We start from the raw sequence: 25,755 nt of genomic DNA on the forward strand, positions 1-25,755 counted from the left end.
TTTAAATTTCATAAATTTATTTAGAATCTCGTGAATTGGAAGCGACATGTCCGTTTTCTTACGCCGTTATTCAAGGGCTCTCATCGAGAAGTTGGGGTGCCAGCCGGCGACGACAGCCTTGACCGTGCTCTTCCTGTCGACGTGCGTGGCGGAAGTGTTCCTTTCGGGCTTTATGGAATACGTTGTGCTGCGACTATCGTTACAGATGAAGGCCCTCATGCAAGCGGCACTCTTCACAAAGGTTAGTCGTGACTCGAGCTTCAGCGCCTTTTTTTTTTGGTATTCATCTCGTCCATATCACTCGCTCCTCCGCACCCCTCCCCGTTTATCTTTGTGTGTCTATTCCACCGAAAAAAAAAGAAAACTCACAGGGCGTGTATTCGCCTTCGACGAATCGAAAGCGCAAGCCTTCTTTATCTTCACAGTCGATGTATAAGCAGGGTGAACGATGTGCAAGCAAGCTTAACGTGCTACTGCCTGCCAGGTGCCGGCTTCGTTTGCTTCTCTTCAGGCCGCACGCTGTCCGGTTTTGTTTGCTGCCCAAAGGAGGGCCCTGCATAGGCGTCATGGGACGGTATGTCACATGCAGTCACACCCAAGTTCATGACGTTATGATGACGTCATCGCTTGATGTTTTTAACCGTCACCCCCGGAAGCTTTTCAGGCCTGCGCGTCACGTGACGTGACGTCGACGACGTCACATCGCGCCGGCCGGCCGGCCGGCCTTCGCTGGGTGGCTGCGCCAGCCGCGAGCGCTTGCCGCGAGCGCCCTTCACGCCTACCGACTCGGGCGAGGTTCCTTGACACCATGTCCGCACGATTTATCAAGGTATCCATTGATTGTATGGTTTAACGCGCCGACGCAACGCAGGCGATGAAGCGCGCCGTAGGGGAGGGCTCAGGATCAAGTTTTACTACCTGGGAATCTTTATTGTGTGCCGAAATCTCGTACACACGGGCGTTTTTGCTTTTCGCCTCCATCAGAAATGCGGCCGCCGCAGCCGGGTATCGAAACTGCGCCCTAGTGCTCAGCAGCGCTACGCCTTAGCCACTGAGCCACCGTTGCGGGGGAACTTATCAAGGTATCAAGAAATAATGAATATCGTGAATGGAGTAATGCGTATTTATTTATCACAGCCAGACGCCGTCTGTACAAATATCACAGTGCACATTGTTCTCGGTCCAGGCAGACGACAGGCAACACAAGATGTTGCCCTTAATGCTGAAAATATGCCAAAAAAACAAAACACAATATCTTGCCACATAAAACTCAGAAAACAAAACAGATTGTAACAGCAAAAAACATCCCCGAGCTTTGGAACAGAAAGAGCACACTTTCATTTAAATTGTAGGTTAGAGGAAAACATACCATTCGTTTATCATAGTAGCAGTAGCAACACAAGGAATCAGGTTCAAACACTTGCCAAAAAATACAATACATAAGAACACTGGTGACTAAATTGTGGTCCACAGCATGATAAATGACAGAAAGAAAAGTAATTGTACTGCCACAGGTAGGTGCATGTCCTAGGGAAAAAATCAAACAAAAATCTAAGAAAAAAGAAATCACAGTGCACAACATGTCTGTACACAGAGTGCACAAGGAAAGTGTACACAGCTTAGGTACCAAAACGGACTGTACAACTGCTACAGTGGGCACCGAGGCAGTTCGAGTTAAAAAAAAAGAAAAAAGTACAGCACCTTTAAAAGATAACAACTTGTAAAGAGATACAAAACTGGAAACAAGGCTCAAACAAGGGAATGTATTGCTTGAGCCAGGTGGCAATAAGTGCAGCGCTCCTCAGACAGCATCGACAGGTTGTTCAAAATTTCCAACAAGGAACTTACTTTTTGAACTGAGTCTGGTACAACAGCGCTACCAAGGTTCTTTATTGGTGAACCTTGATAGCAGGCAAAGACTTCAAGGTTTGCAAACACGGTCAATGACGCATTCAAACAAGGTTCACGATAGTCGATAATGTTCAAAAACATGGAGCACTCTTCTTTATGAATCACAGTCCACTTCGGAGACACTGACACCCCTTGCAGGCGAGCCTTTAGTTCTTCGAGGGACGAAAACAGGTCTCGTTCTTGCTCCGCTTCATATGACGCCAGCGACTCTTCTACGGCACGGGCGAGTTGGGAGGCTTCTTGTCGGCTCCTCTTGGCGTCAGGGGTTTCTCTCGTGCTCTGGTCTCGTACTGATAGGTAGGACGGACAGCCGGGAAATACCGTTGGGACAGATCCAGGACGCAACCGTGCTACTGGGAGTGCAACTTCAATAACTCTCCCTGTCCTTGGATCCGTGTACGATGTCGTCTTCTCAATGCATGAAGCGTCGAAATGATCCGCGCACACCTGCACAAACGTTTCAAGAACGTCTGAGACGCCACTTCTCAAAAGAAAAAAATGCGCTCCCGTTTGCATGACCGTGTTTACAGTCCGTGTAGCTAAAACAAAGTCTACCTACGTTTCGCAAGCATCTAAATAAAAGCGCTGCGCTAAGCGGTACAAGCAACATGAAAGGAAACACGGGAGCGTGATGTCACCGCACTCCACGAAGCGCTTCCACCGAGAGCTTGCAAGAATGGACGACACCACGGCACTGTTAGCGAACAAAGCGCAGCTGACCATCCTTGCTGCGAACGTGCCTTTCTGGGCGATTCTCATCAACTGCTGGCGTCAGCGCTTCGCGAGGCCCGGCGGCCACACGCTCAAGTATTTCCCATCATAGGTGATTTCTACCCGAACAAGCAACGACAAGCTAAGAACAGGAGCATCTCAAATTCTTACCTTAGTGCACGAAGTCGGCACGAAGTCCTTCCTAGGAATGGCGCGTAGCCATTGTTTGAGAGCGTCGGCGTCTTTAGGGAAGGAAAACACTTGTATCTTCTTTCCTGTTTTGTAGTTGCCGGTGCATCCGGGTACACAACACTTATTCGGCATTGTCGCATCACTCCAGCATCACGCACGGAAACGAAATTGCCGCAAAACAACAACGGAAAGCAACAAACGTGAAACACCGTCAACACCACGCCGCCGAACCGTCACCACCGCCGCCCGCGCTGCGCTCGCTGCCGCTGCGGCTTCCCCGAGAGTCGGCCGGCCGGAAATGACGTCAGATTGCTGGGCGCAGGCCTGAAAAGATTTTCCGGGGGTGACGTTTTAACACGAAAGTTTGTTTTTTATGTTGGACCCACCGTGGCTCAGCTGACGTATTTCCGTCACGGATATATGATGTTCTGAAATATACATATACAGATTGTAAAAAAAAACGCGAGTGAGATATACCTGAGCAAGGCGTCGAACCAGTGACCTCTTGCTCCGCAGAGCGCGATTCTAACCACTTCGCTACCAGGTGTACATTTCTCATCTTGCTAACGGCAATCCATTTGTACGCACCAGTACCGTTGGCCGTACTCGGAGCTTAGTCACTTCAGAACGTTTTCGTCATCAGTAGCAAGATTACGCGAGTAGCGCGTGTTGGGCACGCGTGGTCATGCGTCGTAGCCCCCGCGCCACCCTGTGCGTTGCTATGCGCGTGGTCAAAGTACGTATAGATGCCCCGCCGTGGTGGTCTAGTGGCTAAGGTACTCGGCTACTGACCCGCAGGACGCGGGTTCGAATCCCGGCTGCTGCGGCTGCATTTTCAATGGAGGCGGAAATGTTGTAGGTCCGTGTGCTCAGATTTGGGTGCACGTTAAAGAACCCCAGGTGGTCAAAATTTCCGGAGCCCTCCACTACGGCGTCTCCAATATTCATATGGTGGTTTTGGGACGTTAAACCCCACAAATCAATCAATCAAAGTACGTATAGATATTCTTTGCCGTGGTCGCTCGCTCGCGCTTATCGCGAAATCGGGGTGCTGTATACATCTTTGCTTCCACGATAGGTTTTCTTTGAAGTTACAGCGGTTAAAAAGAGCACGAAGGTCACTTCACTCGCTGCCGCGGCCGCGTTTACGAAAGGAGCGCGCTGCTCACACATGAAGAAGTAAGAATTATGAGAGTTGCTCGCGCTGTCTCGTGTATACTTGCACGTTCGTTTCGTATTTATTTCTATTTGAATAGCGTGGTTAAAGTATTGAGCCGTGTTTGTCCGAGTTCGTGCTGTGTATGTTCATTTCGTGCGTGCTTTCTGCTTGAGGCGCGCGCTGCAAGTTTCGAGCTCCTTGCTGTTCTTCGCGTGACGTTGCAACTTGTTGCTGTAGCAATCATTCCTTCGCGGTGAAACGATGCACAAGAAACGCTCTATTACCTCTGTGAAAATACGTTTCCCTTTCGTGTTAAACTACTCCTAAAAGCCAAGTTTTTTTATTTTTGCATTGCTACGCCACACAGCCTCGAGATGATCGCTGCCAATGCTCAGATTGCCGGTTTGATAAGAAATGTAAGGCTTTCGCCACAATAAGTTTTGTGTGCGTGTTTCGCTGCGCTACTGTCAATCTAGAGCCGGCTCTGCCGTTACAGACAACGCGTATGAGTGGTCGGGCCCTTTCGGAGAACCCTACCGGCTACCTCGTCTCTCTGGTGGGCGTGGACTGCGAAGAACTAAACATGGCTGCTATCATCATATTCGAAATCACCAGTGGTCTCCTCTGTTTTCCTGTTCTCCTGTGGATGCTGGCCAAGCGTGTCGGTGTTCTTCCCGTCATCGGCTGCGTCGCCTGGCAACTGGTGTCGCTGGCTCTCTTCGTACCGGTCTCCAAGGTGCAGACGGGATTTTGGGCAAGTATATTATGCTCCTGATTCAACTTGTTGGCTTTCGAAGGCCGGTAGTGGTTATATAAGCTGACCCGTAACGAAAAGCCACTCAATATATTAGAGAGTTTTAATACTGCGGAATGGTACTACGTACGCATCACGCAAGCGCCTTGTGTTACGTGGCGTCGTTTGCCACTAATCGGCTTTTAGTACGCCGTAGTACCCGCGTACGTAACGAGCGTGACGCGTGTTGCGTCATCTGGTAGATCAAAATAGAAGCACGTGTTGTTGACAGCCAATCCAAGTGTTATAGCCAGATTATGGCCATATTTTAGGCCACAGAGCCGGTCGGTGCTTGCCTTCGATGCCGCCATATTACAAAACGAAATCTCGCGCTGTCGCGAACTTGTTGGAGAGCGGCGCGATCAGCTCATACGTACGCACGCACGCATCTCATGCGTGCGTACGTAGTGGCTGCGTACGTAACGCGATACGTGCGCGTTGTGGTCTGCGCATGCGCACTACGCAGAACGTGGCGTCCTTACGTACGCAACGCCGCCACGTACGGAGCGTACGCAGTACTAAAACTCTCTATTTAACTAGCGTGCGTGTGCGGCGTACTTCCTGTGCGTCTTCGCCGATTGACGGATCGATACTGCAAACTGGTCGAGGGTAAGTGCATGCCCACAAAGCTCACTGAGCTGAGCCCCTCGTCTGACAGGCTGGTGCTTCTTATATAGGCGTCAATACGTGTTAGTCCACTTCAGACGAACCGTCTTCCACAGTGTATCATGTGTGTGTGTGTGTGTGTGTGTGTGTGTGTGTGTGTGTGTGTGTGTGTGGCGTATCTTAAAATTATATTTAGATTGCTTGCTGCAACGTTCATAGGCATAAAAGTAACATTCTAGCAATATAGTTCGCTTATTCACGATGACTGTTCGTGACAGCCTTGAAGGTAACTGCCTAGCGGAAGATGACCCCAGTATAACACACTTTATGCGCATGCGATTTTCAACGCCTTTTTTTTGTAACTCCGTCATATGGCGCAGATTAGGTGCCGCTCGCTCACACCAGTTAAATATACTGGTGGTCGTTCATTTAATTTTGATACGCAGTGCCGACTGGCCATTGAATCCCCGTTTGTTCAGCAATGGCGTAGATTTCCCATTCGCCCAGTGGCAATGGGAAGGTGTTGGGGAGGGGGAGTGCAGTCGAAGTACTTCAGAAACCATAGCGCAGTACATGAACACGGACAAGATGGAGACAGGACAAAATGTTTTCGTGTAGCATATACGCTAAGGTTTCTGAAGTACCATGAACTACCACCCGGCCTGGCATCCCCCTTCTGAGGGGAAGGCCAAGTAGGACTAACCATTCTTTGAGAGTGGGGTACACAATATAAATCTGACGTTGTGCTGTGACCAAACTTTCGAATTTGGTGTGGGAAGTGTACATTGCATAGTTATGCTACATATCTCTACAACAACGTGTAGCATCCAGTTAAGGCTGCTAAGGAATGCAGCCCTAGAAGGAGGTGGTGAAAGTGTCTTCCCCCTTGCTCTTCGTATAATGGATGCTTTCTACACGTAGGTTCACATGTTGCTTCTTTGGGCGACTGTCAGCGCTCTTTCCTGTGCCTGTATTTCGCTTCGCGCTACGTCAATATCTTTCAAGTACGTTAACAACAAGCCCGCATTGCAACTATATATCATCGACCAATGTCAAAACATAACATGAAGGACGTTTCATGATCTCACAACTGAATGATGGCTGAGCAGCAGGTTCTTATGTAGCGTTTAGCGCATGACGCAAAGTCCGGGAGTACAGTTGGTTTAGCATGCCAGATGATCTGTTGATTGTATTACTCGTTGTCTGAATGATTATTGATTCGGGGTTGGGTCTCGTAGTCGAATTCTCCTCCATAGCCATAATGCGTGCGTTGTCCCAGTTTATCTCGTGGTCTGTCTACTACGCCAACGCCTCCTCTATTTTATCAATTCCATTCAAGTGGGCCCGATCCAGCTATTCACCACTCTCTCCTCTATAACCCTTTCCTGCTCTCGCCCACCGCCTAGCCTTCGGGTGTGCTTTGTTGTCATGGGGGAGAGTAGCCCCTCATGACGGAAACCATAAGAAGTAATTTTCGCTCAGTTGTGTACAGACCTGTGGGGTGACGTCTTGCATTCCTCGTCTTCACAATACTGGCAGTCACGCTGGCTCCGTGAAATATACGGTGCTTTGAGAGAGCGTGTCACCGTTGATGGCGCTATGCAGGCAACCAATGGGGAAGCGGCACTGCAAAGTTTCTTCATGCGCTGCTCTGTGACGTGGTGGCAACATTATCTCGAGCCAGAAAGAAGCATCATGAAGGAGCGAATCTGACAGACGTGTGATATTGGTGTGGGAAACACGTCTATTACATCTTCTGGGGAAAACGCTCGGATGCACTTGTGACGCGGAGAGAGCGACCTAAAGTTCTAGGGTCTTTAGCGTGACCCCTTCATATAGCGCCGCATCACGGCCACTACCTGAATCAGGGCGGACCGACAGCTCCCGTCGAGAATCGCGCGTTTGCACTGGACATTGAATTAAAGGAGGCGTTGTCTCGGCAAGTCCTGTGAGTGCATTAGTCGCTGTGTGGCTCTTGGCGACGTCATTTTTATGCTGCTTTAGACTTTTGCAGAAATCGCCACTTTCGGCAATTTACACCGATTCGTAATCGGTGCATGGGATCTTGTAGACCTCACCACGAAAGCTTTGCCGAGGGAGAAGATGAGGGGGGGAGGGAGGGTTAATACTTGTGCGCGTGCGCTTATCCTTCGGTGGAAAGAATCGCGCGCCTTCGACCGGAACGATTGCGTTTAGTTGCCGAGCGCACGAACATCACTTCGCTCGCTGGACTGGCGCCGTTGCGAAAAGAGTGCGCTTTTTCAAACACAGCGAAGTAATAACTGGGGCCCTCGTTAGTTAACACTCATATCTGTACCTGCGCCTCGTTTTCGTTTAAACAGCGTGTTAAGTGTCGAGCGGTAAGCGTTGTTAGTTCACTCTCGTCCTGTGTATGTTGTTTTCGTGCTTCATTTGTGCGTGAGCAGCGCGCTGCACGTTTCGACCGGTTTGCCATTCTCAGCGTAACATTCCAAGTTGCTGCTATCGCATTCATTGCTTCACCCTTGCGGTGAAACTGTGACTTTTTGGACTCGAAAATTCGAGTTAATTGGTGATCTATGGTGAACAGCAGCGCAAATACCGATATGACAATAAGAGGAAGAGTACACAAGTCCAGATGACTCACATTACCTTCTTCAGAAACTCGCGTAGATACGCGGCCGTGATTTCTTTACGCTGTGCTAGGTGCTGCGCCAGCTTTCTGGCGACACGAATGGGCTTGTCGAACATCTTATCAACATTGCTGTGAAACAGCTATATAGCAGTAGTATAGAAAGTTAGGCTAGTTGATATGAATGCATTTTTGGTCATAGCGCGAGATCGACGAAGATGGAAGGGACACAGATGAGCGCTGACTCGCAACTGAAAGGTTTATTTGAAGAATGCAAGAGCGTGAAAAAAAAGTCATGAAAAAAAAAGAAGCGTAGCAACATTACGCAGAAGTGTTCAAAAGGGATAGAAAAAAAGTTGCGCAGCGTATAACTTTATGGCACGTGTGCTGAGAAGATATGCGAACTTCTTTTTCGGCGAGGTGTATAGATGCCCCAGTGACGCATGTTTCATCCATTCGTTTAACATGGAAAGCTTTTATCATTTCTCTAGTTATTTGGGATCTGTGTCTTGACAGAATCTCCGTATCGGCGAAGGCAGGTGAACAGTCACACGTGCTGCGGTGCGATTTCAGATGCGAAGCGGTCGAATTCTTGAGCGAATTTTCTGTGCCCTCTTTAGCGCACATTAATGCATCTCTGCCCCACGTATGACCGCTCACATGTCTTCCTCTTCGTCGACTTCGCGCTGTAACTAAAGATGTAGATGTATAGGCTTATACGTTGTCTTCTGGTGCCACGTGAACAGAAGCGCGTCAACCGTCAGCGAGACGAGCGCTTGAAGAAGATGGCGGACACCCTGTCCTGCGTCCGACTGGTCAAGTTCTACGCCTGGGAAGACGCACTGGTCCGGGCGATGAACCGCTTCCGCGAGAGGGAGACCTTCTTCATCTTCCTCGCCAACCTGCTGGACGGATTCGTCGATTCCCTGCAAGTCTCCTCCAGCTCCCTGGTGCGTATAGGTTTCGGTCATTTTCACTGAAAGGATGGCAAAACATGATTTTACCAAGGTGGGAAACCCTCGTGCGAGCTTTTGACGGTCTAGACAAAGGTAACCACTGCTATAGCCAATCGCGTACGAAAACTGGCGAAAGATGCGAAGATTGGTATTTGTTATCAGGAAGTACTGATACGAAATTCTGAAGGTGGGCGAACTTGTGAGGTAAGTTTGTGCGGACGTGTACAACAACGACGACAACAACACACAAACGCGCAAACACACAAACGCGCACACAAACGCGCACAAACACACACATGTACGTACCAACAGGTGTGGGAACACGCACATCTAGAAGACTTTGACGAATAAATATATCTTGGAACTTGCTTAAAATACATCTTATAGGGCGTATCGTCTAGTACGTGCAAAACGGAACATCTTGCGAATTCGACATCAACTTAAATTAGTGCGAACAACCGTATACTTTTCGAGCTGCCCTGCTCCTTGCGCCTGCTGTCGGCCGCAGTCGTTCGTGCGCTATCTGACGCAGTGCTCAAACTCAGTAAAATGGTGATCACGTGCCCGCAATACGCGAGGTGGGTGCGTCGTTGAATTGTGTGTGGTTCGCGTGTTGAGCACTTCTTATCAAGGAACCCCGATTTTTCCCGCCTTTTCAAGAGCCCTCTGAAACCGAAGCTGTGACTGGACGGTGTTGAAAACACATCGAAATAAATAGTTGTTGCTCGCTCGAGAAAGGGAGACTTCCGGCCGTGGAATCTGGAACGTTAGCCTCTGTATTGGATCACAAAAACAAAGGAGATTGAAAAATTTTTGCGTCGGTACTGCTTTTTTAAGCGTGCGTCTCTAAGCAAGCATGCGCCTGATAATAAGCGCTGGTCATTAAAGATGACTGACTGTATACCCAGAGTAGGCAAACGCGCGAGGGGGACACACAAAGTTAGGGGAGGGCGTATGAGATTAAAAAAAAAAATTCGCAGCTATAACGTGGCAGCAGAAAGCACGAGACCGGGTTCATTGACCGATCGTAGGAGAGGTTCTGCAACGCGTGTATTCAGGCTGATGATGATGATGATGATGATGGTGGTGGTGGTGGTAATGATGCTAAACGCTTATTGGTGACACGGAAACTAGCGAGGCTGGCCTCGTTTTGCGGCATGTCTTTCGCTACTATGCTGACAAATTTCTTGTTCGTCGCCGCGTTTCTTTTACGGCCGTTAGCCCCATGTTGTAAAATATTGTCATAAGAGATTCTTTTGGTTACACCATCATAATCATCATTCGACCAATCTATGTCAAGTTGATAATGATAGTGGTAATAACAGGTCTATATTGACAGATCAAATCAACCGATTCGTTTATTGATCAATCAATCAGTTATTGGACGTGTCGTTGAACAACCACAAGGTGCATTTGAGCTGGTGCATGCAAGAGAAAATTAATATTAGGCATTGCTAACGTCTACTAGAGAAAATACGAAAAAAACACGAGAAAAAAGTACGAACAGGTGGTCAGGACAAAATATAATAACGATGATAGTGATGATTATAGTTACAGAGATATTGCCATGATATTAACAATAATAGTGTCACCAATATTATTACCCCAGCATTTTATTAGTCATCATTAAATTACGTCCGATTACAGATGACCATAATCCTGCTGGGAACCTTTGCTGCCGTCAACCGACCGGCAACCCTGACGGCTGCACGGTCTTTCTCTTCCCTGTACATGCTTTCCATCATGGACATCGTGGCTGTGAACATCTCCGCCTGCTTACGCCATCGAAGCATGGTGCTGGCATTGTTTTTTTTTTTCATTTCGCTTTCCTGAAAAAAAAAATTATTTTAACGTTTGAGAATTTCCGCGAAGAGAACCGAATGAGAAAGATTGACTTGGTCCGCTCTGTGGGAGGCACTTCAGGCAGCCACAGAGTAAGACAAAACAGGAATGTGTGCAAATATACTAGGCTTGTGCGAATAGTGAATTTTAGGTTTGAAGCAAATTCGAAGCGAATTGCCATTTCGGTCGAATAATTTCAAATCAAATTAGAATGGTATATATCACATGCACAGAAAAAGGGCATAATTTTTATGACCTAACCAACCTTCACAATATTCTTTTAAATTTGAAATGAGACCTGTGAAAATGGCTTTCTTTTCTTTCTCTTTTTTAATTGTCCAAAGGAAGTCGAAAAACACGTTTAGTAGCAGCAGGATATAACTTTCAGCAGGATGCAAGTACTAACCTGTACAATATGTATGTTGTAAAATTTGCTATATCGGCATAACAGGCTTGTAAGATTAAAGAAATGATGTATTGATGCGAGGGTAATGTGGTCATTTAACCATGAAATGGGGCTTCGTGGCACCGCAAATATTTTTGTGTAGATGTATTCAAGGTATAGCACTAGTTTACTGCGGTGAAACGACCTTTACAGGCGGTTTTGTGCGGGTTACAAGGTAAAACAAGGTAAAAAGGGCGCGGCACGTATTACGCATGAGACGTGCCAACCCGCAACTCATCACTTCCCTTGTGCGGGTGAACTTATATTTGGATAGGAGCTTTCACGGCTTATCACCACTTCAATTTAGTGAAATCACCTTTACAGGAGTTGCATGCGGACTATAATATACATTTATTCGTTCATTTCGAATGCTTCAAAATTTTTCAATATTTTAAGTTCTAATCGAAGCGAATTTGAATACTGTACTATTTATTCGAGTATTCGAAGCATTTGACTGATTGCGCAAGCCTAAAAGATACATAACAAATCATTGAGGAATGCTGGGACAAATTAAAAGCGTATAATATTGGTTGAAGTGGTTTAACGTCCCAAAGCCACGATATGATCATAAGAGACGCCGAATAGTGGAGCGCTGCGGAAAGTTCGAGCTACAGTTCTTTAACCTGCACCTAAATCTAGCCACTCAGGCCTCCATTGATCATTCTCGCCTCCGGCCTTAAAAAAAAAAAAAAAAGCCATAGAAGCGGACGTACGTACAACCTTTCCTCGCAAGAACGAACCTTTACGGAATACAGTGTAATGAACACAGCTTAACACATATTAAAACTCGCGGAAATTAATTCGTACTGCCATGATGTATGCCTCAAAGTTCATTCTAGCTGTTTCGTGGCCAACATATGTCACCGCCCGATTGTCTTACCCTTGTTTGAAGCAAATCGCAAGTTTCCTGCTTTCTGTTGTATGCCACGCTAGCATTTTTGTTTATAAGGAGAGTTTTCCGCCCTGTCCCCACCAGACTACAGTTATCGGTGTAACCCGATGGATGCAGATAGACTAACGCTGCGACTGTCTTGTTTTCCCGCCGATGCCCACCTGAGCACGTAGTTTTGTTAGCTGCTGTCTCGTCGTTTTCTTTTGCCTTGTAATGGAGCACACGTTTGCTGCAATAAACCTTGTTTTGTGGACCCTGCGTCGCCCTTGGCGATGGGATAGTATTGCGCAAACGTAATACAAAACAATAACTCAGTGCATTCTGCGTACGACACCTAATTTCAATTTTACATTAAACAGTAGCCAAACAGTCACTATTCTTACAGCTTATACCTTGATAAATATAGGTGTCATGGCAATGAAAGAAAAGTAATGGCGGTAACAACTTCGAGAATTTCGGCAAGTTTGTGGCCTGGGCAGAGGCCGCTCCCGAAAAACTGGTATACCAACGTTATCAGGAAAATTATAGTTTGTCGGAATTTTCCTCGACGAGGTTACGATATTACAGCATAACATAAAAATCATATGAGTTTGTATTGTAGAGTAGTAGCATTTACTGCCCCATCACGTATACGCACACAGTAAAAATAGCTAATCCTGGCACGCTGAGTAGTAATGTGAACGTTTACTACCTCTGGTGCATCAACATGTAGTAAAACTTTAAGAAGACGTAGTACAGTGAAGATCGGGGTAGTGATATTCCACAGCTACTACCTTCTTTACTATAGCTTTCTGTTAAGAGTGCGTGCCGTAGTTAAGGATGGCTTCAGCTCCGGAAAAAGAATAATTAACCCTTGTGCACCGACCTCTCAGGTTTCGGAAGGCGTACGAAGAATGGTGAGAACTCTTACTGGGGAAGAAGAGTGCATCAAAAAGGACCAAGTCCAGCCCATTACCTTAAAAAAAGGTGGGTGATTCTGCGCATTGCAAGGAAGACGACAACGCACTGCTTGAGATGCGGTTGTGTTTGTGTTTGTCGCACTGATCCTTTCAATAATTGATTGATCGCTTCAAACTCTGTGAATAACTAAATCCTGTAGTTTTTTTGTAAAACCATAATGCACTTGTCAGGTAATTTAGTCAAGGAACACTAAAAACAGTAGTATATTTATTTAAGCAAAAGCTGATATTTTAAATTGAAGTGGTCTTAAGCGCTTTCGTTAGACATCCTCAAATCAGGCCGAAGCTGACATATAGTGCGGAAACTTGGAGGGTACCGAAGAAATTCGACAAGAACCGCGCAATGTGGGATGGAACGAAGAAAAGGCATCTCTCCAAAGGGGACCATGGGGTGATGTGGTGCATTGCGGTTGTGCAGCGCCAGAAGTCGTTTTTTTCAATCAAGAAACTCGCTTGCAGACGCTGCCTGCGTCGGCTTCGCGAGACCCCGTGGGGAAGGAATGCCTAGAGTGGAGGGGGGGGAGCGAACGTAGGTTAGCAGACGCTCCTTGCGTCGACGTTGCGAGGCAGGAGAGAGGGAGCATAGGAGAGGGCAGAGAGAAGCGATGGACGCTCATGCGCACTGGGAGAGCGAGCGCAAGCATATGGTTGGAGAGAAGTGGAGGGTGTAACGCGCAGCTGCAGGAGAGAGGGAAAGAGGAGAGTCGCGCATGCGTAGCGTGAGTGTGGACGCCCGACGCGTGACATAGCCGCGAGCAAGAGATGCTCCACATCTAATAAGTAGTCCAATTTCCTTATCGGGAAAACGGCAGACGACGAAGCGTGGTGTGGGTATGCCTGACGTCGCCATGTGCTATCCTTTTTTTTCCTGCTTATTATCGCATGCGTTGCGCAATGTTCCCTCCTGACTGTTTCGTTCTGCCATGCCGGACCTTGAGCCACGTGCTTAAGAGCATTACATTTCGGTTGCTGCAGATACAGGTGACAACAGTGGGAGACGAAGTAATGCAATGTCGAAAGACAACGGTCGAATGTGGCAACGACAAATAGTAAGTGACCTTAATGAGAGATCGGATTAGCTACCGGAAACGCCTAATCGCCTACAAGCCCGTGATTGAGAAAGGTTCCGTTATTAGCAAATGGCTCATGCAGATACTGATGTGGCCGGCGCACCCTCGGAGGCCTTATTCATATGTGCAGACGGGTTCGCAGTTAAAGGGAACACCTTCGTTGCTCACTATGTCCAGATTTCGCTCTCTGGCAAAAGCACAGAGGCTTAGATCTGCATAAGACTACTGCTGGTTGACTGTTCTGAATCCTTTTGATAAACGACTGCCATGCACAAACAATGTTTTTATGTGTACGTGCAGTAATGAGGCCCGCAACATGACAGGTGCTCATCAGAGTGTTTCCTTTAACAGTGGACGGTACTGTACATCCGCACATCTTTACACTTGCAGACGCAGTGTTTGTTTTCGGTGAACTTTGCCGCCGCCTCTGAAATCGGTGAAGGAGGTGGCTAACGGGATTCGGGGGACCGACAACCGACGGCCACTTGGAGCTAAGGAGTGAATTCCGAGAAACGGAAAGCGCAGAGGAGGACGGAAGAGGGTCAGATGATATGACGAAATGAAGATGTGCCCAGGCATGAAATCAAAACCACTCGTACCATAATCGGGAATTTAGGGATATGCGCACGTAACGCCATCACTTGTCGGCAAAAAGGGTGGCCTATCGTAATTGAATGGGAAATAGGCTAGAAAGTATGTAACGGAGGAAAGCTGGCTACGTAAAAAAGAATCCCAGTTATATGCAGCAGAGAGCCACTGGAACAGTTTGGTAGTATTACAATGTCGCAATACAAATCACGCGGCTTCACAAGGTGCTTATTATTTGACATTGGGACATCGTGTAGAAGCCACATGACTTGTAGAGCGATGCTGCGATTTTGCCAGAATTCACCCATGGGTATCTGTTGCATATAACCGAGTCATTGTGAATGGCCAAGCTTTTCTTTTCGTTAGATATGTTTTCTTACTCCTCATTCAGTTACGGGAGGACGCCGTTGAGGGCGCTGACAGATGGCGCCGGGAGTGGATTTCCCCGAATCCTGGGAATGAAATCCTTACGAGAAGCGTTAAATGGGTGGTAGGTTCATAATGAGCTGGTAATGCTGATTACGTTTCAACGGGAAGTATAAGCTGTGGAAAGCTTTAAGGGGCTGTGAAAGTCGGCAATACTTAACTCAATACCTGGTTTCGCAGGTGCCGTGAGTCTGAGCAAGTGCTCATTAGCCTGGAGTGGGGCAAGAGAGGAAACAGGTGGAAATGAGAAACCGGTGCTTTGTGGCGTCACCATGGACGTCGAACCCGGTTCCTTCGTCGGCGTTGTCGGACTCGTGGGAAGTGGGAAGAGCGCGTTGTTGGCTGCTATGCTTGGCGAGCTTCGTTGCGTCGACGGAGATATCCACGTTCATGTAAGCCTCGGCTCATGTTTCATGACATTTTATATGAACAATTCAACTCCGTGATTACTTGCGTTATTTCAAGTGGTGCGTTGCGTGGATCGATTTCTGTATTGAGGAACTTGTAAACAGTGCGTGAGTCTTTTACTATATGTCTTTGTGTAGACTTGTGTCTGTTTTCTGATATGCGGGGACGACTGTGGTGCAAAAGCAGAAGAGTATAGCCAGCGCCACGAATCGCACGAACCTCTCCTTATATACATTTAGTAAAAAAAAAAAGCGCCAGATTTGTTTAAATATGGTAGTTTACCGAGAGCTGACGAGTGGATCTGTACCAACGCCTTCTTGCTGGCACTCCGGAGGCCCTCAGTTTGTAAGAGTGCGCACGCAATACTGGACTCTGATAAGGCTCTCCCCTTTGAGATAGCATCCAGAGGTCTCCAGAGTAGTGAAAGCCATTTGCAGCAGAACTAAGCCGTACAACTTTTGTCTTTCTCGATTTGAAAATTTCGTAGAAAAAATGAAACGCGTGCGCAATATCCGTCGCTTTAGCTTGCAACTGTATTTGTGTATAAATTGCCTTCCTTATCGTTTGCGGTCTTCTTAGGTGTCTGTGGACTACGAGCTGTATGATCTAATAAGGCAATCATTAGCTGAATTGCAGGAGTAGTGTTCGACATTTCATATAAGTTTGCTACGTAGACGAATAAAGACAAACCAAAAAGAAAAGCGAAGAAAGAAATAGATAAATTATGACCAATTTGATAATTACACGGATTGAACTCGGAGAACAATTAAAAAGCGATTTTATATTTTATATACGGTAAACTGCTTATTACTTTGAAAAGAACATTTATTATTTTTTTCCAGGGCGTGCTTTAACCTTTTGTTCGAAATTGGAGTTGCGTGCTTGTTCATTTTTCAAATGATCTTATCGCACTCTCTAGAACAGGTTGTGACGGACTTAAGTGTGTGAAAAGAAAAATACACAAATAGCTTAGTCTTGATACAAACCGAATTACATCTAAGCAATTTATCACTCGCTTTGTCGAAAGCGTTGGCAAAGCGAAAAAAAGAAAACACTTTTTGAGAGAAAAACATTGTCGAGAATTATATGAAGGCTGTCAGTGAAGAAAAATTTGGTAATAGCAAGCAGGACAAGATTTTTCTCAAAAAAAGACAAAAAGAGATAGTTCTCGTAAAAATGAATTAACGTCTAAGTGTTCCGTTAAATGCGAGGACAACTTACGCCCAATATTCTTGTAAGAAAATGATGGTGAGGAATTTTGGTTGGTAGGTGAAGAACATGTTGTTGCGGCTGAGCTTCTAACTTAGAAGTGTGGCAGCTTGGGCTAGTTGGTCTTTCGTGCCCTTCTTGTCTCTGTGTCGTCGTGTTATTCTCCCGCTATAACTATCGTCATGGGCTTCTAAAGCGGCCCTTACTACCTTCCATTCTGCAGAGAGCTAATGCGTATTAACAAGACTGCTGATATTCAAAGTAGGAAATAATGAAGAGCAGCACTTTCCCTAAATTTTGCATTAATCAGATCAACACGAGGACTTGATGACTACTCGAAACATTATTTTCAACATTTGGGATGCTGAGGGCAGTTGTCAAAAAGCCTCTATAGGCTTGAATGGGACCACGACCCCTAAATAGGGACGGAATAGAGAACATGATTACAGTACTGCAATGAAAAGTGTACAAACCAAACAAACATTCTTAGTGAAGGTTTCTAAAAATCTAATACAGCATAGAGACTGAAAAAAATTAAACTAAAAAGTATCCTAATGATTCGCTTATATATACGAAACCCTTTAGACTGTACAACACTGTAGTAAATGCAAGATTAGCACCAATTAAGCTCAGATTGGCCTTGAGGGCATAAGCTTACTACACTACACTTTTGAACCGCGTTTTGGACCGTTTTGGACCAAAAATACGTTTCGGACAACGAGCCCTGAGGCCCCTAAAAACATTTTCCACCCGCAAATCGCCGTAAAGCATTGCCCGCTTACAGCAGTTTCATTCTCAATTTATATAACGCAGGGCAGTGTGGCTTACCTGCCGCAAGCGGCCTGCATATTCAACATGACCATCCGAGACAACGTGCTCTTCGGCAAGCGCATGGACGTTGGACGCTACCTGCGCGTCCTGGAAGCGTGCGACCTCACGCGGGACATGGAACTGCTGCCTGCTGGAGACCTCACTGAAGTCGGAGAGAAGGCGCGTGAGCAACTTGCTTACCATGCAAACTTGCAAGAGTACAAGCTTGAGGCAGTTGGTGCATGCATTCTCGGTGTGATAAAGTGCAATAAACGGGACACAAAAGGTGAGGCAGACGGCACGAAACACTTCGTCTAGTCTTTCTCACCTTTTGTCCCCAGATCATTGCGCTTTATTGTACTTAACATACAGATCCCATTCGTGGCTTATTAGACCCCAACGCGGTGGCCTTGTGATTGTGGAGCCCCGCCGCGGTGGTCTAGTGGCTAAGGTACTCGGCTGCTGACCCACAGGTCGCGGGATTGAATCCCGGCTGCGGCTGCTGCATTTCCGATGGAGGCAGAAATGTTGTAGGCCCGTGTGCTCAGATTTGGGTGCACGTTAAGGAACCCCAGGTGGTCGAAATTTCCGGAGCCCTCCACTACGGCGTCTCTCACAATCATTTGGTGGTTTCGGGACGTTAAACCCCACATATCATCATCATCATCATCATCATCATCATCGTCATAATTGTGTTTGTGCAGCTCGACTGCCGAATCAAAGGTTGCGGGATCGAATCCACGCCGTGGTAGTTCTGTGTCTATGTAGAGGATGCGCTAGAATCTCGTGTACTTACATTTAGGTACAAGTTAAGCAACACCTGCTGGTCGAAATTTGCAGAGCCGTCCACTGCAGTGTACGTCATAAACATATCGTGGTTATTGGACATCAAGCCCCGGCAGTTATTGTTCGTTTATTTGCACTGAGCGAGGTGTAAACAGTTCTTCCTTGTAGTTGAAGTCATATTTCGCTGTTAAGCACCTAATTGAGTAGTTTCAACTGGGTGGTAATTGTATGCCTCCAAGTGTCTTAATTTTTTCAATTCAGCTTGTCCGTAGACATCCTTTGCTTCTCATATTTATATTCCTTTATCTATATCTCTTTCCTTCCTATTGTTGCCCCTTTACCCCACCCGAAGTGTAGGGTAGCCAACCGAACGAAGCTTGGCTAACCTCATGGCCTTTCCTCTATATTTCTCTCTCTCTCTCTTGGTATTCACATGACATTAACAGGCCTTTGGTTATCACTTCTTTTCATGATGTCACCAGCCATGATCCACTTTCTCCTCATGGTATCTGGTAAAACATCGACTACCCCCGTGTGTAGTCTGATACACTGTAATGCGTTCCTCTCTGGAGTTACGCCTGTAATGTTTAGTTCCATCGCATACCGTATGGTCTATAACTTCGTCACTTCACAAGTTTTCTTGTTATTTTCAAGTTTTGACTTTGTATGCTAGAACTGGCAAAATACAAGGACAGTGCTTATCTTTTACTTTATATTCCCGCTTATGAAATTGAGAAACGTAGCTCATTAAATTGAGCCATTGTTTTTAGAGCTGTTTAGGGGCCAGATTCACTAAAACGACGCTTCGATCGCCTCGCCAGGTAGTACTTGGTTACATTGTACTGTCGCACTCTTTTCCATGCTTCTATATTTTCCCCGTAACTCGACCTTGCAGGGCGAGACACTAAGCGGAGGCCAGAAGCAGAGGGTGGCACTGGCGCGCGCAGTGTACAGCGACAGCGACATCTACCTGATGGACGACACTCTAAGTGCGTTGGATGTTCACGTCGCCGCCAAGGTCTTCGCACGGGTCATCGGACGAGAGGGATTGTTGAATCACAAGGTACGGCGTTCGCTGGACCCGACGATGGCGTGCTGTGGTGTGTGGGTTCTGAAGAGATCGCCACGTTCTGAGAACACACGGAGACATCACGATGAGCTCTCTTGCTGATACTAGCACATTACACACGCTTATTAGCGCAATCGAATGCCAAATTAATGTAAAAAGAACATAGCAACACAAGGTACCAAGAATTCAACGTCGCCGACGTTCGAATCACTACGAGGGATCCACAGGAAACGGCTTTCGGTTTTGATGTCTCACTTTTGGCAAGATTGCATTATTTGAAAACATTAGTGTTGTGTTTGCGCCTCATGAACCTTAAGGAGAACAGGTGAATATTTTAAACCACAGAAGTAATGAAAAACGTATCTCTTCTAGACAGCTGTAATTGAAATTACTTGTAATTGAAATAAACTCGTACGGGTCATTTTCTACGCCACTGTGGGACTCGCCGAAGTAACACTGCACAGACGACATTCTCCCAGTCTACCACGAATAGCGCATTCGCACAAAGGCGTCATACAGGTGAACCCCTTTATAAAAAACACTGATATAAGAGACAAATGGGTGTAAGAGACACCAGCGTCGCCACAATAAGATACGGGTTGATAAGGAAATGCATACGAGATACCCTGTTTATAAGACACATCTCGTACAAAAGGCAAAAATTGCTGCCCAGAGCACGCCTTTTATAAAGGGGTTCAACTGTATTTGACCATTTAATTGCGGTGAAATTGTCAATTTAGTCGGAAATGTGCTAAACAACCAAAAGTGTAAAACTTGTCGCGTTATGGCCTCTCGAATATTACTACCCAAAAGTGTAACAGCTTGTACATACCACGGTATTTATTCTGGTGGGAAATTAGATTAAAGAATTTGTATTAAAAGGTCAGTGAACAGACTACAAGTTCTTTTTACACCCCCCCCCCCCCCCCCAAAGCAAGCTCGCCAAATGGTACGGTAGGCCATGGTGATCACATTTTCTCAATATTACAGAGCTGCACACCCCAAAGGTCCTTTATTTCAAAGAACAATGCCTGCGCGCCTCTTGCCTTCTGACCAATCCCCCTAGTACGCGCAGTGACGCAAGCTTGTCCATTTCATGTGCCACTGAGCTTGTCGAATGGTCATTTGTCCTACGAAATGGCACCTTGGCCCGGCGGTGATGCAGCTTCGGTGACGCAGTCCGCATTTTCATTTTCCTGTCCTGCTCTTTGCCCCTTTTGCGAAGCCCAATACTACCTGAAGAAGCGGAATCTCCAGAACGAAAGCTTCGGAGACAAAGAGGCGCTTCGCTACCTTACCGCGAGCACCGCCACGGTGGTCTAGTGGCTAAGGTACTCGGCTGCTGACCCGCAGGTCGCGGGATCAAATCCCGGCTGTGGCGGCTGCATTTCCGATGGAGGCGGAAATGTTGTAGGCCCGTGTACTCAGATATGGGTGCACGTTAAAGAACCCCAGGTGGTCAAAATTTCCGGAGCCCTCCACTACGGCGTCTCTCATAATCATATAGTGGTTTTGGGACGTTAAACCCTACAAATCAATCAATCAATCAATCAATCAATCAATCAATCAATCAATCAATCAATCAATCAATCAATCAATCAATCAATACCTTACCGCGAGTAGAGGGTGCTCCTCGTACTGCACTTCCCCGTGCCGCAGTGACACATGTCGTACATGGCATGCTCAATCATTGGCTGCACGCTGATGACGTGTTGCTGACGTCGTGTCATGTGGTCTAAGTAGGCGGAGTTGCCACAACAGGCTACGCCTTTCCCCTCCCCATGGAAGAGAGAAGGGTGGCGATGTCGCGCGAAAAATTTTAAACTAGCCTAAGTGGATGTTCTAAACCCTGTAACTTTCTTGTATATGTAGCCCGTATTTGCAAAGTTCCCAAAGTGAGTGCTTGTCTCTATAACAATTTCGGGACCTTGGGATTGTTTACTAGCCCTTCGATATACCTAGTTTCTCCCTTTCTCCTTCAATAGACTCGCATTATGGTGTGTAATCAAGGTGTGTTCCTGAGACACGTCGAGCAGCTGTTCCTGGTGTGGGAGAAGAGACTGCTTTCGTTTCGAACCCTGGCCGAGATGGTCACCGACGACAGGGCGCCCAAGACGCTGCTGTTCGGAAGCAAGACGGACTCGTCAGACGCCGACAGGCGACCCAGCGGGTAACATCTTAGGCACTGCTGTGCTTCTAATTACCGCTGCTCACATATGCTGCAGTCGTCATAACCGGAGATTGGCCCCTATTTCATATTTGCGACATTGAATGTAATGCCACCCCCAACGATAATAAAGCTGCGAAAGCTGAACGAAGATCATTATTGCAGATTGAAAATTTTTAAGTAAGTTACTGGGAATTAAATAATTAGTCAAATAAATTATTTACTGATAACTAGCTCTTATAAAGTTGTGCACTAAATAATTTTCATAAATTTGTTCTCAAAATGGTCTGTGCGAAGTAAAAACGGTCAGCTTTTCCTTACACTTTTTCTTGAGGAATAGTTTTTTTGGGGTATTAAAGCGTTAATAAACAACTTTTAAAGCAGTCCTGTAGCTACTGCACTAGTAGGGCACCGGCCTTGACACAGTTTATCGAGTGCACGTGTAAATAAAGCAAATCAACATTCCTAATACCAAACAGTGCGAAAAAAAACGAGAGATGAAAGGAAAAAAGAAACTGCCTAATAATAGTGATGTTTATTATTATGCATTCATGCTAACCCAGGTTTTGCTCTTGTGAAAAATAGCTAAATGTCTTGGTTCAAATGAAAAAAACGAGGATGTAATTAAAAAAAAACGTTTTACAAAGTAATCACAGCCACGCTGCATTCACCACTTTTGTGAATTTATTTCAAAGAACAAACGAGAGTTGCACTCGTTGGTTGCGGGAAGAATATTTCTCAGTGTACAATGTAGTAAATCCGATTGTTCCCTACCCTTGACTCTCACACACGAACTGCCTGAAAGCAATGCCATAAAATTCCTCGATGTCCTCTTCACCTTTCATCCTAACCGCATATGTTGGGCTTACCAACCACGTATGAACAAACCGGTCTTTCCTTATACCAATCAGCTCACTCCAAACTAGTGAAAAGAGGCATCATCAGTCATTGTTTTCGTCATGCTTTAAGCAAATCTTGTGAGCACGAAATCGCCATTAGTTTTCATAATCAGTCAGACCGTTTGTTGAAAGCAGGTTATCCTATGCACGTCCAAACTTCAGTTGCAGAAGGCTTGCTTCGTACGCTTCGCAACCCAGGATGTACAGCGAGTCGTGATTCCGAGAAACCGAAGCACCTAGTCGTCATACCATACTATCACAAGATTTCACACAACCTAAAGAAATTAGCTAAGCGCTCTGAAGTTAGGGTTGTTTTTTCGGCTCCAAAGAAGTTGGTCAGCCTGTGTGGCCTTCATGACCGTGACGGAAAACCCAAAAGTTGTAGTAAGAAGCATCGAACTGTTTTTGTTCCCTGTATCATATGCGTTGTTTATCGTATCCCGCTTTCTTGTGGTAAAGAGTATATTAAACAGACGGGCCGTTGTCTTAATGATCGATTAAGAGAACATTGTAATAGTGTGAAAAACGGCCAGGGAAGTTGGTTGGCCATACATTGTAAATCCTGCGGCTGCGCGCCGATATTCAATGCATGCACAGTTATCAAGAGAATGTTTGACAAACTTACTAGAGAGATTATTGAGGCTGAGGCTATCGCTTCACTGGGGTCTAAGTGCGTCAGCACTCCCTCTCTTACGTTCAGTGATAAAGAATTGTATTTTCTAAGAAATTAATTTTTGTGCGCATCATTCATGTCATGTGATGTTATTTTTCTTGGTGATATAGGCGAGTGTGCGGTGGTAATAAACATTATGTTGGAAGTTAGCGCCTGTGCCGTGTGTCCTCGTCTTGTGTCCCCGTTTCTTTGCGCTATTTTCGGTCGTCACAATGCACCAACAAGCCCAAATCTCGACAGTGTTCCCTACCTATGCTGGTAACAATATGACAAGAGTATTAAGTCGGGTGATGCATAGCTGACCACGTAGCGTAGTATAGTAAATAATATTTGACACAACACCACTTCGTTCTTTCAATAATCTTGGCTTGTGGCAAGTGCATATATATATATATATATATATATATATATATATATATATATATATATATATATATATATATATATATATATATATATATATATATATATATATATATATATATATATATTTGTTTTGTGTACCGTGATCAGTTGTGAGACTATCTAATTGTCGAGATGTTGTGTGGCGTTTTTCTTACTGCCCTTGAGCAAGTCAACCTATTGCTTGTTAAATTTTGGTGTAACCTAGTTTTTTGTATTTTTGTTGCCTATTACTGTTGGCAATTTAATACATCGTGCAGAATCTTCCTCACCTGTGATAATGCCTCCAATAAAAAGCAGCTATTTTTAAAAGCAATAAATATTTGTTTTAATTGTTTTCTTGGTAATTTATTTTGGTAAATTTGTAAGCATCACTATATTTCCATTTTAAAATGCTATTCTGTTTCGTTTTATTAACTTTATTTTGTTTGAATACCTGCTTTGCCTCTTCTCGAGGAATCATCGTTATTGAACACTGCATCCGGTTACGCCATACGGTTGGAACTGGTGAAAGAAGACATTGTCTTAAAAAAATGTCCCTCTCTCGCAGATATTCGTATGAAATGGCGGATGAAGATGGCGTTTTCGGAAAGCTCACCGCAGACGAAACAAGGAATAGAGATTTAGTAGGTATAGCAAATTTGTTCGTTATCCGGTGCATGCGACACTATATATACACTAACCTTAGTAACACCAGAGTTTAGCGCAACGCTGCTGCAACATTCAGAAAATTTATTCAACGTTTTGGCAACGTTACGTGGTACCGGGTAATTTAGCACCGATGCTTTTCTTAAGGCCTTGGACCTCGTTGCCTAATTCCTGTCGGTGGATTTTCAAGAAAGACACCAAACCGGAATCTTAGAAAGAAGACAACAGTCTTGTTGGCGTTTTCTGAGCACTATATACATACATAAAGATGTGATTCATGATGTCGCGATTTGGTCTAAGAGGGTAAATAATCAGAGAAAAGTACTGCAAGCTGAAGTCGCATGACGCCTTTTTACTAAGAAGGAACGAAGGGACAGAAATGAGAAACAGTAATGAAATAACATGACATATTACAATCACTACCGCAACGGAAAAAAATATTTATTTATTTGGAACACAGCAAGCTAGCTTTTGACGTAATAGCAAGACAGATTTCAAGCACAACGCAAAAGTAAATACACAAACAACGCAATAGCTGAGCACAACAAACAAAGCGTAAAGTGTCCGAGAAAAACTAGCACGAAAGTAATTTTACAAATAGAGCTATTAATATAAGTGTTTAGCCTCACATGAGTTCAAAAATGTATTTGCCTTAAAATAGAGGCATGTATAGGTATTTGAACTCCATTTTTAACGCCCTGTAGGTTGCTTCAGGAATTCAATATTCCTGAAGCAACTTAGATGGGCGTTAAAACTTACCTAGGTTTAACCTGAGCTACGAAACATCGCCAGAAACCAAAGTGTCAGGTTGACCGAAAGACGTCGCAATGATGCTTTTTTGCAGGCTTGTTAGTACATATTGAAAGGGTGGTGCACTGCGCGAACGCGTAGCAAAGAAACAGAAGAAGAGGCAGGAAATAGTGCACTTTTTTGCTTTTTTTGCGTAGCATAATTTGAAAAAAAAAAAAGTGGGAATTGTGGCTACGTTAATAGAGAAGACATTGAAAGAAATCGTAGCACTTTTTCATAAGGCAGGTTAAAGACGAGTGCGTCAGGGCGCTTCTTATTCTATTCTGCAGAGAAAAGTTGAATTTATCGATAGTTAACGTTTTCGTTAAACGACGCTGTAGAAGGAAACAGCGACTTAGAAGCGCCAGCTTCGGAGCCGGCAACCAAGGGTTACTGTCGGTGGGCGCATTGGCTACTTTTGACCTGTTTGACGAGGAAACTTTGCACTTGGCGCCAATGCTATTTTGTTGCTACATTTAAACTTCTGGTTTGATTGATTTAAGGTCGCTTTATTAGTAAAAAACAGCTTTATATTAAAAGTAGCTTCATATACTAAAAATTCTCGTTATATCACTCCGGCTACATTTGGCTACAAATTTGGTGATAAGTGACGTGGATACTTTTGGCTTCAGTTCTGGTGCCTTGAAGTCCACCCAATTTCAACCCTTCACGGGCCTGCGAACGTCACGGTGACCCTGGACTCCTGAGCACCTTCCCTGTACTTGCCCAGCGAT

At 45.4% G+C, this 25,755-nt stretch overlaps 1 protein-coding gene across 1 annotated transcript in view; it reads left to right on the forward strand.

Moving 5' to 3' along the window:
• LOC119179423 (ATP-binding cassette sub-family C member 2) overlaps window positions 1-25,728 on the forward strand; it is a 63,171-nt gene extending 37,443 nt beyond the window's left edge. Inside the window, exons 9-19 of the mRNA XM_075868387.1 lie at window positions 76-241; window positions 4,470-4,727; window positions 8,730-8,933; window positions 10,587-10,733; window positions 12,991-13,084; window positions 15,342-15,553; window positions 17,592-17,822; window positions 19,270-19,437; window positions 21,429-21,613; window positions 24,135-24,210; window positions 25,654-25,728. Of these exons, the coding sequence (XP_075724502.1) occupies window positions 76-241; window positions 4,470-4,727; window positions 8,730-8,933; window positions 10,587-10,733; window positions 12,991-13,084; window positions 15,342-15,553; window positions 17,592-17,822; window positions 19,270-19,437; window positions 21,429-21,613; window positions 24,135-24,210; window positions 25,654-25,728 (1,816 nt within the window). The remainder of the gene's footprint in view (window positions 1-75; window positions 242-4,469; window positions 4,728-8,729; window positions 8,934-10,586; window positions 10,734-12,990; window positions 13,085-15,341; window positions 15,554-17,591; window positions 17,823-19,269; window positions 19,438-21,428; window positions 21,614-24,134; window positions 24,211-25,653) is intronic.
• Window positions 25,729-25,755: the final 27 nt, after the last annotated feature.

This window comes from Rhipicephalus microplus, chromosome 7, assembly GCF_043290135.1.
Source record: "Rhipicephalus microplus isolate Deutch F79 chromosome 7, USDA_Rmic, whole genome shotgun sequence".
Classification (NCBI taxonomy): Eukaryota; Metazoa; Arthropoda; class Arachnida; order Ixodida; family Ixodidae; genus Rhipicephalus; species Rhipicephalus microplus.